This window comes from Mustela lutreola, chromosome 4 (genome assembly GCF_030435805.1).
Source record: "Mustela lutreola isolate mMusLut2 chromosome 4, mMusLut2.pri, whole genome shotgun sequence".
NCBI classification, from domain to species: Eukaryota; Metazoa; Chordata; class Mammalia; order Carnivora; family Mustelidae; genus Mustela; species Mustela lutreola.
Genome location: NC_081293.1, coordinates 91530463 through 91546439, shown reverse-complemented (window position 1 = coordinate 91546439; position 15977 = coordinate 91530463). Strand labels below are relative to the sequence as shown.

At 53.5% G+C, this 15977-nt stretch overlaps 1 protein-coding gene across 2 annotated transcripts in view; it reads right to left on the bottom strand.

The window, feature by feature from the left end:
• Nucleotides 1-15977, bottom strand: part of GALNT2 (polypeptide N-acetylgalactosaminyltransferase 2) — a 176068-nt gene that overhangs the window by 58549 nt on the left and 101542 nt on the right. For both annotated transcript variants that reach the window (XM_059170536.1, XM_059170535.1), the window contains exon 3: nucleotides 6809-6962. In XM_059170536.1, coding sequence (XP_059026519.1) covers nucleotides 6809-6962 — 154 coding nt within the window. The remainder of the gene's footprint in view (nucleotides 1-6808; nucleotides 6963-15977) is intronic.

The window sequence follows — 15977 nt, the reverse complement described above, 5'->3', positions numbered from 1 at the left end:
TCAAATAGACAAAAAAGGGGAATGCACAAAGGGGAAAAGAAGAGTAGCCTGTTGTTGGAGCTGGTTTTACAAAACACTAAAAATAAAAAAGAAACAAATAAACATAAGACAAAAGAAGCTGGTGAACAGTGGCAGGGCTGTGGTTGGAATTGTGCACAAAAAGGGGCAAGTCAGGCCCCAGGATGAGGTGACGGAGAGCCTTGCCGCCGGCCGCCCCCGACTGCCCACCCAGACCTCTCCGGTGGGAATGGACATGGGGCGCGTTCTTCCATGACGTCCTGTGGGGCGCCTGAGGCCGGAGGGAGAGAAACAGAAACCTTGCTTCTCTCCAACTGAAGACGCCGGACTCCATCAGCAGGTGGCCGGCGGAGGGCCAATGTGGCTCAGGCATTTGGCTCTGAGTCTCCAACTCTGACTGCTTTTTAGGTGCATTTAAGTCTGAAAACCAGGAGCAGGAGAAAGACACCCATGAAGACCGATGACAAGGTGGCCACACTGGAGATCGAACTCTGGGTGGGCAGTCTGGTGCACGCAACCCCGGTTCCTCCACCAACCGGCGTGCGCGGCCGCGGGCAAGGGACCCAGCTTCTGAGGCTCAGCTCACCATCCGGCCTGTGGAAACGCGGTCAATGTCATGGCCTCTCAACGGTAATGTGCCTGGACTTCCATGGGCTCAGGGCGCTAGATAGAGGTGGTGCCTCGGTGGGGGCTGGGGTACCCCAACTGTCTGCCACACCCTAAGGGTACTCCTGCTGACAGCAGGACGAAGGAGGAAACCACCCACAGCCAGCATGGGGTCAGCCACTCTGCCTGCTGGGTGAGGCCCCAGGGCTTTCAGGAGCCAGCTCTCTGGAGACTGGTGGATGACATCACCCACGGAATGCTCTCCCTCCCTATTTGGCGGGAGTGCTAGCAGATTAAATACAGTCAGTGCACATAAAAGGCCGAGCACAGGCCATGACGGATAAAATGCCCAATAAATATTCTGCTATCGAGATTATCGAACAGACTTTAAAGGCTTGCTGGTGCGCTAAGCCATCCTCCCTCAGTCCCACTGGCCACAAATGCCCCCAAGGCACTTGAACTTAGAGCACGCCAGGACGGCGGGACAGAGGTGGTGCAGCTAGATCTGCAAGTCAGGTGGCCAGACATTCAGGGGTCTGAGTCCTGCCGGGCTGTTGAGGAGGCAGCTACCACGTCGGGAAGTCAGCTGCGTGTGTTTGTAAGATATCCGTTTTATAAGAAGAATGTGAAATGACAACGAAGCCCTGGGCCCGCCTAAGAACGCCCCCACCTTCAAGCACCCACTCACGAGGAGCCAGAGTCCCTGCAGAGACGCACTTCTCCTGTTTCCCTGGACCCTCTGCTCTCCTAAAAATCAAACCCTGAGTCCCGTGACCATCGCCTGCAGCCGAGCGTCCCTCCAAGCGGCTGAGTTTATGTAGAAAACTTTTTCTTGGCTTCCACTCTGTTTATTCTTACGGATCCACAATGAGAAGTTCAGATCGGATCTTTCCCCACAACCCTTAATCCCGATCATCGGCTCTTAAAACAGCTGACATCAATGCGGAATGCGGACGTTCTTGCCAGGATAAACAGCACAGCCCATGACTTAAAGGCCTGCCTCTTGTTGAAATTTTGCAAAAAAATAAATGAATTAAATAAATAAATTAAAAAATAATAATAATAAATAAATAAAAGAAAGGAAGGAAGAATGCCTCCCCACCCCCCCCCCCACCCCCAGAGTCCTGATCTTTGTGTTTGGGCAGCATCACTGCCAAACACTTAAAACACTGGTTCAAAACACAGCCCTTCAGGGATGATCTTGAAGGAAACCAAACCAAACCTTACAACTCTTAATTTATGGACTGAGTAAAAACAGTGTTTTCTCGATTTAGTGCCTGCCAGATGAATCCATTAGGTGGGCAGCTTGGATACACTTCTCTCTGAGAGAAGGGTCCTTTGTGGGATGCAGTCTAGGCAGCCCGGTTCTCAGGAGCAGTGTTCCAGTGGTAGACTCAAAATGTTTCAAAACCCTTCATTTTTAAACTTAGTGATCAAAGGAGAGGGCGGTGACACAGAGAGAAACTTTCTGATCGTTAAACTCTTGCAACCTGAACAAAACCTGTTCTTTTTCCAAGAGCCTCTCGTTTTTCGGCAACTTGAATAAATAAATGAAAAGGAATGGTGTTTGGCTGACAGGGAAAAGAAGAAAACAGGATAATAAGGTTTCTCCCCCTGAAGGTTTATTTGATTTTACTTCTATAAACAATTTTAAAGCAAACCAGCTCCAGCTTTCCCCAGCAGACAGAACAATATTCTATAAACTTTTTGGGTTGCGCTTGATTTCCGGACTTGACTTTGCCATCAGACGCATTGCAAGGCAAACAAAACACACACTCAAATGTAAACGAAAAACAAACACCACAAAACCCTTCTGAGTTGGGTGCTGGCAAGGCTTTTTCATACCCCTCCTCTAAAAAGGCAACAAGAGTACTTCTCCACTTCTCATGGCCCACAGGAAACAGCGAGCGGTCTACCATGCTGGACCGTCCTCCAAGTGTTAGCACCGGCTTCGCATTTACAGCCAAAATGTCTATGGTGGACCAGAGCTTGGTCTTTGGGCCTCTCCTTATTTCTGTCTGTGTTCGCTGGACATGACATTCAACTCGTGGTTTTAGACACCATCTGCACACAGACCATTCCCAAATTCACACTGCCACCAAGGCCTTTCTCCCACACACCAGACACACATCCATCTAGAACTGCGTCAGGAATGGAACACTTGCACACGTTAGCTCCGGGTGCGTCCCCCACAGTGGCTCCACTCAGCCTCCCCCATCTCACGTAAAGGCATCCCGTCTCTTCCTTTGTTCTAGCATAAACCTTGGCGCGCCACCCCTCGTCCAATCCATTAGCGTGTCCCGCTGGCTCCCCCTTCAGTGCGCGTGTACCTGGATCTTTTCCAGGCTGCTCCGGCATCATCTTTTGCCGGGCCAGTAACAACAGCTTCCCAGAGGCGGGAGAGGGAAGAAACCAAGAGTCCGAAACAGCACTTTCAAAATTGCCATTGGTTTTTTAAAATTTATTTTGGTCTTAATAGCTTATTTGAGATTTCAAGTAACATCAAATGAGGTAGAGAAGCTTTTTTTTTTTGGATTGGAGAAACTGTATTTCAAGGACAGCATGGGCTTCTACTTTCTAATTTCTAAGGGTTTCCTGTATGTCAGATCTAGGATTTCACTCCTGGCAAGCTTTTCAAGGCTTCCTGCTTCTCTGTATTTTATTGGCACAGAATTTTTTTTTATACACATAAAAACGTAATGAAGACCTACCCAAATGTGTGGAGTTTTGTTTTGTTTTTGTTTTTGCAAGGCTTTGAACCCCTGACCCCTTGTATCTGTCCCACACGACAGACAGGATGCTAACTGCAGTGCTTTCCAATCCAGGAGGAACATAAACATGGTGGAATTATTTAGGGTTCATCTGATTTCCACTGTTTAAAACTCTCCCTTCTACCCTCCTTTATTCTTTTGTGACTGTTAATATCAGTAATGACTCAGTGGGCGCTCACCATATGTCAGGCTCTGTGCTGACTAATACACTGGCTCAGCACATATGCGCCAAGCTCACTGGGTGCCGAGAGTCGTCCTGTCCGGGCGCGCTCTCACTATTCTGAGGAGCAGAGACAGAGGAAGGCATAAATAAGTCAAATGCATGGTGTGTAGGGGGTGATATGAGTTGTGGAGAAAGTCAAGGGTGTGGGGGATTAGGAATGCTGGCATGGGGCCAGGAGATTGCACTCCTAGGGGAGGCCATCAAGGTCAAGGGCCTCCTTGCTGACGTGGTCCCTGAAAAAAATCTCATGGGAGGAGGAACCAGCCCCTGTGAACATTCTGTTTAATCCTCACGGAAACCAGAGGTGACTGTGTGACATCATCGTACAAATGATAAAGGCCACAAAATTAAGAACCGGAGAGTCTGGGATTGTGACCAAGATCTGTGGGACTCCAGACACCTTGGTCATAATGAACCATGCCCGTTGCTTTCAGATTTATCCCAAGTGAAGGCTGAATCCAAAGGTTTCCATAATCCCAGACCAAGGGGGATACTGCAGAGGCAGACAAACAAAAAACGCGACATTTGTGTAGAAGGTCAAATGCCTTAATTGCTATTAGAGAAACAGCGGGGAGTGGGGAAGGGGGAGTCATAGACGTAACTTGATCTCCTTAACTTGACATTTAATAGGAGCAGTTCTCCTCAAGCTCACACTTTGAGGACAGCGCACTGGCTCAGTTCCAGGCATCCGCTGGACTTGGGCAGACTTTAATGTAGCCGATGTCAAACAAACGGGGAAGGCATCCCAGCTGTTCCCTGAACACATGCAAACGAACGTCACACAGTAGCTGGAACTCAAACTGGCCCCCCTAGGCCCCCAACACATCCCACCTTGAGACCAAGTGTCAAACACCTGTTCGGACGAAGTCCTATCTCAAAAACTGTAAAGGAGGGACGTCTGTCTATATATGGTCTGGGGGACTGTCAGGGGCTTGCACTGGCGGCAGAACCGCTGTCCAGACTCTGATGAGCAGTCGAGAGAGACACTTTCTCGCGGCTCTAAAGAAAAGACTACGGAATAAGAGCCCCAGAGAAAAACACTCGTACCCAAGTGGAGCAGTGACAGCGTACCACCTCAGCGAGACGGGGCTCCAAACAGTCGAGTCCAGCCACCAGGGGAGGTTTCCGAGTGTGAGTCCACTCGATCTCTAACCACTCTCTTGGGTTTAGGCCCAGCTCCTCTTAAAAAGCCACATTGCCCCTTTCTGGCCTTAAGTTAGCTGCTCCTAGGCACTGGGCAAGTTCTGACACAATGGGAGCCTCCCTGTTCTCTGTGCCATGAGGACCACCTTTGTGTCCAGCGCCACGAGGCTGGTGGGTGGCACGAGGGTGTCCCAAGGAGCGTCTGACACAGGCCAGTTAGCCTGGAGATGGTTGGTGGTGGGGACCCAGGCACCCAGGACCTCTCTCGACACAGGCAGGCATGGCCATGCCCCAGGGTGGCACACAGAGCTTTGGGACATTTAGGGTCCCACAGCCTCCATGTGGCTTCCCCAGGGTCCTTGGATCCCACGGCAGCAAGCCCTAGTTTAGAGAGGGTGCTAACTTAAGAGCTGACTTGAACGAGGGCTGCAGGGTCAGGACTGCCCCGAGAAAGGACGGTTGGATCACAGTAGACATTAAACAGTATTTTGGACTGAATCTAAAAAAATGGTAAGATTTTAACATCACATATCGCATACATTTACACATGGGTCAAATGTTTACTACATTCAATCTATCACACACGTACACTGCATGCTTATTACTTGCGCGGTCCACCTGGCAGTTAACTGTGTCTACACAGTTAGGTCAAGTTTCCCTGAAAGGAGGAGACCAAAAAAAAAAAAAAAAAAAAAAAAAAAAAAAAAAAAAAACCACAAAACTTTCCACATATGCTACAGACTTAGAAAACAAGGGCAAACTCTAAGATGTGTCCGTGGGTGATGTCATTGACTTTCGTCTCTCATCAGCTTACCCTCCTCTCAATCCCCGGTGCTCACCCAGAGCAATCAGATTCCTGGCTGGCTCCCTGCAAGCCTAGAGCGGGCTGTCACAGCCTCTTCCCTGTCCTTCTTTCCAGAGGCCTCCAGCTCAGGACCTGTCCCTCCTTGGGGTCTTTCCTGGCCTTCCTACCTCCTAGGGGGCCCAAACGCACTGATTTGCAACACACTATTCAAGCCTCAGGGGGCTGAACCCCCTTGCTTCCTGGTGCATAGGTAGTCCCCCACACCCCGCACCCCCCAACCAGGACAGGACAAGACTTTTCTGGCTGGAGTCCCAGGACCCAGACACAGCGTCTGAGTCACAATAAATGTACATCCGTGATGTGCCATCCCTGACAGAGGGAGGACTCCCCAAGTCACTCAGTGAGCAGGAACGCCCGCAGAGCCCCCAGGAAAACAGCTGCCCTCCAAATGCAGCTGCCTATTCTCTAATGATCTGAAACAAGATGATTCCCCAGTGAAGCCTGTGTGAACAGCCTCCCAATCAGAGGTTCCTAGCAGCAAGGCTGGAAGGTCAGAGCAAGGGCCAGGGATATCCCTTTCCTGGTAAGTGGTGATGAACACACGCACGTTAGGATGTCTGGAGACCTCAACGGCGAAGCCTGAGGAACCCTGGGGTGCCCTCCCCCTGCAGCTCCCAGATCTCCGGAGAATCAAGAGAAGGATGCAGACAAGAGCTCCTGGTGTGGTCGAAGGTCACCCTGTGCCTCCTGTCTCAGTCTCACACCGACCTTGCTAGGCTGTTTCTTTCCCTTTTCTAGTCTCTACAGCATTTCCGACTTACACTGTCTTAATAAGCAAGAATTCAGATTTTCTTCCTGCCGACGAAGTTGCTGAATGATGGAAAATGATGCTTGTGTGTGCACGGATTTTAGAAAAGACAAGTGATGAGTGGACATGACACCAGGAACACAACTTCCCCTGCTGACTCCCACGCTCTGGCCAGTAACCCTCAGCCTCCAGATGCTGCCTCGGGCCATCCAAAAGCCTAGAATCTGATCCCAAATGGACCTATCACTTCCCACGGGTGAAGTCCCATTGCCGCAAGCCCCAGAACTTTTCCAGCTTCACCACCCGTAGAAGGCACAACACACGACCAGCTGCCCAGAGGAACAGGAAAATGTGAATGGCCCAGTGAAAGCTACTTACTGGGCTGTGGGGAGAAAGCAAGTGAGGCCCCGGCCCACTCCCAGCTCCATACTTACTGGTCGTGTCTGGTGTCGGGTATGGCTCTGTCCATCCGCAGCTTATCACTTTCCACCTGGTTGAATTTGTTGCGGGCGTAGGGGTCCTGTCCAGAGCGGACCATCGTCCCTCCGACGTAAGCTTCCTGGTTGAAGTCCCGCCACCGCACTTTTCCTGCAAGGACAGAGCAGAGGGTGTGGGACCAGGGGAAATGAGCCTGGGGGGCCAGCACACATCACAGGAACAGGGCAGCCTTAGGAATTAGTGCCTGGGGCCTCCTCTCCTGGCAACCGTCATCAGCAAACTAGCTGAAAACAGCCCAAGTGAGCGCTGTCATGTCCGTCCACTGGACAGTGTGCAACCTGCAAGTCGGAGACATGGACCTCAGGTGTTGTCTTGCGAATAAGAGTCTGTGCCAACCAAAGCCTGCGTAAGCACGGTGTTGTGCACACTTTGTGAGAGAGGAGATTTACGTCTGCTCGTCCCACCTTTCCAGGGATTACTAATGCCCCAACATACCTCAGATACGGTGAAAGAGATAATGTCCAAATTAATTAATTAATTAATTTTGGGAGAGAGAGACACACAGAATGCGTGCACATGAATCGCAACGGCAGGGGCAGAGGGAGACTCTCAAGCTGACTCTGTGCTCAGTGTGGAGCCCAACGCAGGGATCGATCTCACGGCCCTGAGATTGGGACCTGAGCTGAAACCAAGACTGGATGCTTTCAGCAATGGGACCACCCTGGTGCCCCAAAGAAATAAACATTTAAACCAACAATGACGCCCCCGAGCACAGGCTGTCCAAACACCCCTCGGTGAGACGCCCCGAGGGATTCTTCTTGCAGCTGTTGCCGTGTCCGACCCCACCAGGGGGACACAGAGCCGCTCCTACTATATACACCACGCAGCACACGTGTCGAGAGGGTATGAGGCATGGCAGCCTGTCCGCATGTGCAGCGCCGGGCTCACGGCCAGATATGCAGCCGCTGCCCCAAAGGGCCAAGCACGGGCTCTCCAGGAACACAACAGCAGCGCAGGGGGCTTCGACTGGGATCTGGCGTAGGGACCGTATTGGCAGTAGCCTGGGATCTAGGAGCAGAAGTGCTGTGGGGCGGGGTGGGCCTGGGCAAGCCTGGGCGTAATGAGGGCAGAACCTGGAGAAGCAGGTGATGGCCTCCACACTCTCAGGGAAAGAGGCGGAAGGAAGACAGATTCAAAGCAAAGAGAAAATTCAGGACCTGATGTCCCCTCTGGCTTCAGATGGCTGCGGGCTGCCTTCAGGATGGCGGTCAAGGGTTTTATTCTTTGAAACACTTTCCTAAAGATAAGTAAATTTAAAACAATGAAAAAAGGTTCTTCAGGAGGACTTAATGGCCTATTATGTGCAGCAAACTCAAAAAGAAAGAAAGAAAGAAAGAAAGAAAGAAAGAAAGAAAGGAAAAGAAAACTATGACAACGCCCCTGCCTCATGAAGCTCACGAAATTCCAGGTGGTCACAGAAGCTGTAAAGAAAAGGCACGAAGGGGCTGACTGTTCTGGGGTTGCTATTTCATATGGGGTGTCCCATGGGGCTCTCTCATAGGGGGACTCTGAGCAGACACCCAGACAAAGGGAGGGACTGGGCCACATAGGCCTCTGGGAAGAACACAGTAAAAGGCTCAGGGAACCGCAGTGCAAGGGCCCAGGGGTGGCAGTGAGCTCACCTGTCCTGGACCAGCCAGGAAGCCGGTTTAACAATGAGATGCTGGTCAGAGAGGTGACAGCAGGCCTGCTGACAGCGACCCGGGACAGACCCGTGGGTGCAGGTGATTGTCCTTCTGCCCCATGTCAAGCGTTGGTGGGGCTGGTTAGGTATGATTGACAATACCTGCACACGTGCTTTTCCAACACGATCTCTCCACGTACAATCAAAAGGACAACGGGTTCCTTTCTCTGTGTCAGTGATGAGGAAACTGAGATTCACTTACAGATCTGTTCAAGGCCACAGAATAAATTTCCCATCCAAAAGCTCATCTGCTTCTTGTTACAACTGTCCTGCGAGGTCAAAACCCCCATCTCATCGCAGCTGGTTGCCGTGGAAATGATGGCTGGGGTCACAGAGGTCCGGTCTCTCAAATGGAAAAGCAGTTTCATGACTCACGAGCGCTCTGGCTACGGCAAGGCCACGCCCCCGATAAATGTCGGGTCACAGGAGCTAGCCAGAGTGGCAGCATTTTCTCCCACCTAAAATAAAATGTTTCCCAAACATTTTTTGGGGGAAACATGTTTTGCACACTAAGGCAACCCTAGAAATACTTACCAGTCCTCCTCTCTCCCCATCTTTCTGCCTTCTGCCTCATAGACTCTTGGGGACAGAGGAGGAAAAAACCCCCACCTGTGCCTCAGCTAGAATCCATACCTGTGACACTTAACTGCGGAATCTCAGTGAGTTGGTTCCCACCAATGCTTACTGGCCTGAATACCCTTTACTGCAACGATGAGTCTGCACGATGGAACCGGGAACTGTGGGGTCCCCCACCAACAGCCAGAGAGGAGACCGTCACCCAAAAGATGGTCTGTCACTAATGGTTACACCCTACATGAGTCTCACCAGGAGCACTGGGGACAGTAAGCACAAGGTCCGCTCACTCTCGGTCGGGGTGGGTGTGTGTGTAGAAAGAGCAGTGGCTGAGGGCCAAGGCCTCCAAGGAGCTCCTGGGGCTTCGATCCCACCTGCACATCTTGGGGCTAGGAGACCCCCACCCCCTTTCTGGAAAAGACTCGAGTACAGCAGAGGGTTTTATGGGATGCCAGATGTCAGTCACCGGGGGGCGGGGGGGATGTGGCCTGAGGCCACTGGTTTGTACTAGGGTGTGGACTATATGCTAGGCCTGGCAGTGGCTCCTGAATGAACAAAACTAGACCCGTCCGTGGAGGTCATGTTCTAGAAGATGGAGGGAGACAGACCATACAGTGACCATCCTGATCGATGTGTCGTTAAAAACTGGGCCACGTGCTCTGAAAGGCAGGAAATGTAGTTTGTGGTGGCATCTAACAGAGGAAACTGATGCAGATGGGGGGGTGGGCAGGGAAGGCTTCCCTGGGGAAGGACCGTCTGAGCTGAGCTCTGAACAATGAGTAGGAGTGACAGACACATATCCTCCGGAGACGGCAGGAACCACTCAGAGGCAGCACACCGTGACTGCTGCCCACTCGGGAACATCTTCAACGGGACTCCTGGGGGTGTGCCTTGCGACAATTTTGTGACAATTTTCCCACGGCATCAGACCATTTTACTGGAGAAAGACTAACTGGTTTCTCTTCCATGAAAATTTAGCAGGATGTTGGAAGCCAGCAGGGACATGTTTGACTAACGGACATGCGTTTTTCTCTTGTGTCCCAGATGTCATGATGTGCATGTATGCACACAACCGAGAAGACGGTTTCACCCTTCCTGCGTGTGAACAGATCCAGTCTATTTTTCTTACGTGGGTGTGACAGATCCTCTAATAAAGGGTCACAACCTGTAATTTGAAAAACGCAGGGCTGAAGAACCATTATAGAAAGGAGATACTCTGTGTTATATAGAATTCCCTGGGCTGGAGCCGCCTGAAGAAGGAAAGGCAAGACAGAGAGCGGGCGGGGTTTCCAAAGGGGACATATGCCCCAGGCCAGCCCCAGGCAGCAAGGGAATCCCCCAGATGCAGAGAGCACAGAACAGGAGGGGCGTAAGTTACAGGCTGGAGTGAAATAACCAAAAAAATAGACATAATGTCTGAACATCCCGACTTCTAAAAAATGCCATCCATACATCGTCTTGTACTTCCACCGCCTCTTTAAAATTTGTAGAAAGCACATTGCAAATTAAGAGCTTTTGAAAACATGCACACAGAAGCAAATCTAGAGACCATGCACTTGGGCCAGCCAGAAGCAGTGGGCAGGAAATACCCCCGAGATAGAGAACTTTACAGGACAAGCCAGAGACCGGCTTCATCCCCAAAGACAATAGGAAAACAGCTGGCAGTTAAAGAGCACGACAGCAGAAAGTGGGCATGACCCCGAGGAGGCCCGTGAAAACGGCTCTTTTATCAAATGAGGTCATGAAAATGCTGAGGAAGAAACCGATTTCCAGAAGATAGACTTTTCCGAGGAGGGACGGACTGGCCTTGGGAGTGCCGAAACCTAAGATTCTGAAAGACTGAGACTCTTCCTGATGGTGGCTGTGCAGACAGGACGAGGCACCTGTTGGGGCCCTCATGCTGACCGATGCGGCTGGGTGAGGAGCCCCTCCCCGTTCCAGCCCGGCCCTCAGGCAGCCTCCCTCGGTCCCCTGTGCCTTCTGAGAACACACGAGGCCAGCCCAAGCCCACCTAGTCTTTCAAGGTCAAGCTTGCCCTTCAAGGTCAAGCTTCTCCTTGAAGTGGGAGGCTTCCAGTGCTGCCCCACCTGTGTCCCATCGCCCCAGGCACAGGCTTTCCCCTCCCAGCTGCACTGGGAAGGAGCCCCTGACCCAAGAGCCAAACCTCCTCCTAGTTTGCTGCTGCTTCTCCCCCACGAGCCCCAACACCCTGTGCGGGCGGCATACACCTGCTTGCTGACCCAGCTACTGCGGATGGTCTCCACCTGGTCTAAGGCACTTGAGGCTGATCCTGAAAAACACCCCAGACCCTGCACACTGCCCCAAGCCACACAGCTCCGGATGGGCTCTGAAGAGTGGGATCGCCGCACTGCTGGCACCTGCCTCTGAGCAGTGCCCTCCACCCAGGCCGGACAGTGGCCCCTTCCATTTGTTTGCCGACGCCGCTGCCCTCGCGAGCCCGCCAGGCGGATCTGCGCTCGCTGCGCAGAGAACCTTGAGGACGCGAGGTCAAGGGTGGTCCCGCGCCAACGTCGGGCTCCTGGATGGGGCTTGGAGGTCCACAGCCGGCGATCACGGAATGCAGGCAGAGGAGCGGCCAGGGGGAGCAAGGGCCCCGGGACAGAGACCCAGGCGTGAGCTCGGTGTGATACCCTCCAGTCTGGGCACAATCAGAATGATATTTCACTGCAGAAGTTTTTGGAAAAAGAAATGAAATAATGACAGCAACGATAATTCCTAAGCCACCGACTATGTACAACACTGACTTCACAGGCAGAACGGGCCAAACACAAACACAATTACCCCCACTTTGCTGGTGTTAAACCCCTACCTAGGCTCCTCATGGAGGGTCGCTGGGAGCCGCCCAGACACCACCCCTCCAGTCCCCCCACAGCCTCCCCGGGTGTCCCAGCTCTGCAGCTGACCCGAGGGCAGGAGCGGGAAGAAGTGGAAGGGAAACTCACCTCACCTGCCTTCCAAGGTCCCTGCGAGAACCTGGTCAGGTGAGAACACGCAGGAGGGCAGTTCACCCCTCACTGCAGCCCCCTTCCACCCGCGAGACGGGGGGGGGGGGCATGGGTAAGTTAACCTGTGTCTGTGATTCCTAGGAAACACTTGGAAAAAGTAATAAGCCCAGGGTGAGTCTCTGCTTGCCTCAAGCAGGGGGACGGTGTGATACCATCACACTCCCAAGCGGGGGCAGGGGAGAGCGGATGGGAGGTTTGCTCAGAAGCACAGGCACCAATGCTGGCAAGAGGAAGGGTCAGGATGGAGCTCAGGCTGGAACACGGGAGTTGGAGCGGCCTGTTCTCAGATCGTGTAAGTTTCACTGTGGGTTATGATCAGCGAGGCCCCTCAGTTTCTTACTTAAATTGGTTTTGAATTTCTCAGGTGAGGCAGATCCCCCAGAAGTGTGGGGGCAGGAAGCACAGCGCCCAGCAGCCTGACCTGCAGGCCAGGGGGTCCCTCCCTCTACCCTTCCGCCCTGTCCCCGTCCCACCCTGAGGGCCGGCGGGTGCCAGCCGCAGACACAGACGCCCTCCTTCTGCTCAGAAGGGGATGGGGACGGAGGGCCGCCGTGTAGGCTGTGTGTATGTGGACAGGGTGGGAATGGGTTTCTGGCCCCATCTCTAGGTTCTCACGTCCTGGTGAGCCCCGGAACCCACCCTGTCGCATCTGACAGCTGGAAGACTCTCTTTTAGGGGCCGCTCGGCATCTTGTCCCCGCTCACACATGCAGTCCTGGGGGACTGCTCACTGCCTACGACAGCCGTTCTATTTTGGGCCAACATACTGTAAGGAAGTTGTTAATGTTGGAGGAGACATGCTCTGCCTTCTGTCTTCCCCAAGTTGTGTGCCACAGGCCGGCAGGGAGAGGATGCCAGTCCTGAGAGAGCATGCGAGAAGGAACGCGGCCTCTGGTCCAGAACTACACATGCGGACAAGATGAGTCTGTGACCCAGGGCCAGAAAGAGCCCCAGAGAAGGGGCATTTGGGCTGTGTCCTGAGGCATGACCAGGAGCCTGCTAGGCCCTGGGAGGGCTATACTGGAAGCTGCAGTGGGATGGCGGGAAGGGGGTGTGGAGACAGGGGATGAAAGAGGAGAATGCCAGCCTGTGCCCAGCACCGAGTCTCAGCCTCAGCTCAAGCGTTCCCATGGCATTCTCCGTGCTCCAGGAGCACAGAAGCTTCGAGCAGGAGAGTGCTGACCAAACCTGCACTCCAGGAAGTGACTGTGGCTGTGGGGAGAAGGACGGACGCTCCGTGGGAGAGCCTCCAAAGTAAGGGGGGAGATGACTCCCCAAACACCTGCCCCCTCTGCTCCCTGCTCAGGAAGACCCTGCCCACTCCCCAGGACGAGTCCCAGGTCCCCAGAAGCACATCTTTTCTGATCTAAGCCTACTGCTCGTGGCCCTGAACCTGTGAGGAGTCTCTGCTCTCCTCCATTGTGCGTGGCCCTGCTTTGTCCCCCGAGCCTGTCCCGTCTTCTCGACAAGGAGCCACAGCAGAACCCAGGGCCCCAGTGTGGCTTTACTTGTTTATGGCTGAGATCTTATTCCCGTTCTTGCCAGCCTCGTTCCTCTGCCTTCTACAGTCTACCCGTGAACCCTCAGTAAATTGAGCCCTCCACCCACCTGCGCAGAGCCCGGGCTGTGTGTACTGACAAATGAGACTTCATAACACTGCAAGGCAGGGCTGCTTTTCAACGTGGCCACCTCCTCCAGGAGGCCCTCCCGGTGTCCCCCGCTATGGACTCTCGCTACAGCATTCCTCTTCCCTCTTCCTCAATCACAGCTCCTACCCTCTGATAACTGAACTCAAAATTCTGCCGAGGAAGGAACTAAGTTCCCCCTTGAAAACAGAGACCACCGCATATGCCCTGCTGAAGTGCTGAGCGGGTTCAGCAGAGTTCACCGAGACCTCGCGGTGCCTGTCTCTATGTCCGTCTGCACCCAGGGACGCATTCACTAAAGACCCTTCACCTAGCTTCTGCCTGCAATTTCCCTCTTTGCCACATCAGATGCACCCTTCTTGGTGTGGACATCAGTGCCTAGATGGAGGTGATAGAAACCAAGAAAGGGACAAGCGCTGCGTTCTCCCCCTGGCGCCCTAGCTCTGAGCACAGGGCCAGGGCTGGCCTCCCTCTGCGGGCCCTTCCCCAGGCCCTGTGCAGGCCCAGGTACACCCCCGTGCTCCTGCACACGCATGCACAATGCCTGCCCGCAGCTCTCTTTGCTGTCTGGTCTGTTTGCTTGTTTGCTTGCTCTTCTTGCTTCTACCCGGGGCCCAGCCTTGAACCTGCCACATGGTGTATGTTTAATAATGCAAAGAAGTAACGCACAAGTGCAGCCGTTTGCAACCGGAGCAGTGCCCACAGCCTTGGCTCGTTCTGTGACTGCTCGCACAGGTCCACGGCGGTGCTAGAGGCCCGCCTCTCCTGCCTGATCTGGTCTCTGCTGGGAGTGGAGGCCAGTCCAGGGAAGGAAGCAAGACTGCTCCGCACCCAGCACCCTCAGATCATCACCCTGAGGCCTCCTGGGGGTCTGGGGGGGCCAGTCCCCTGCTAGCCTTGCAACCACACGAACCAATATCCAGAGGTAAGAGAGGGTGAGGCCCAGGGCAGCCACCTCAGGGGAGAAGAGCCCAGAGCAGAAGGGATGGACCAGACCCCTACCTGGATCTCATGAGTGTCCCCTTGCAGCCCCAGCAGGAAAGGGTCTTAAGCCTGGTAGTGAGAAGACAACTTCCTGCCACTCATCCCTGCCAATCCACGCCGCAGACGTCCCCCTGCCTACCCCACAGCCATTACCACCTGCTCCCCAGTCACACCAACCTCAGGCCCAACAATTTCTTCTTGTTTTCTTTTCACGCCTTTGACTGACGTGGTTCCACGCTTCCTCTGCCACACCTGCTTCCTTCACAGACCAGGCTCTGCAGTGTGATGCTTCTGGAAGCCAGACCGTCTTCTCTCCCCGTCATCTACCCCAGCAGGCTCCCGAGCTACTTCTAACCTTTCTGAATCCTGTTCTTCCAAGTGGACATCCGCAGTCCCCGTCCCCCCGCCACCACCTGCCCAGATCTCATCCACACTGCGGAATGGCACGGCGGCCTTGGGTGCAGAGACCAGCTGGTGATCATAAGCACACATGGTCCATGGGGCCCAGACGGAGACCGCCGGCAGCACAGGTGCCAAAGCCCACGGGAGGCCCTGCTCCGTGGCCTGAGGTCGGGGACCCATTCCAGCTACCGCGGGGGTCTTAAGTGCCACCCAGGATGGCATTTCCACAGCAAAGCTCATTCGAGGCTCCTAATCACCAACCCTAAAACCAGGGACCTGCTTGCATTTGGGTGACTCGTTCAGTTAAATTTGATTTAAAAGAGTGCCACATTGCCAAAGGACACCATTTCTTCTGTAAAAATTTCCTTTCACTAAGCCTCATCTTTAAGGCAACAATGACGTCAATCTATGAAAAGGAACCTTCAAAGGGTTAATATCACAAAACATATGAAAACCCGAGTGCTCAGGGACATACCCACATGGTCCCTATGTCAGTGACATAGGGCAGATCAGGACTTGGCTGCCATGTGTCCCCGAGGACAGCCTGGTTGTCCACACCCACAGGTGTACGAGGGGAAGGAAAGTGCCTGGGCCGGCGTGGGTCCCACCAGGCCGGCGATTTGGGGGGTGGGGAGCCCAGGGGCCAGGAAGCTTCTGGATTCTGCACTCACTGCTGCTCTATCATGGCTATGCTGTGTTGTAGTCCTTCGCTCCAATCCTCCCCGGAAAGGACGTCTTAAACAAATTGAAAGCTAGTCTGTGTAAAACAGAGCAGCCCCCTTCCGGGAAAG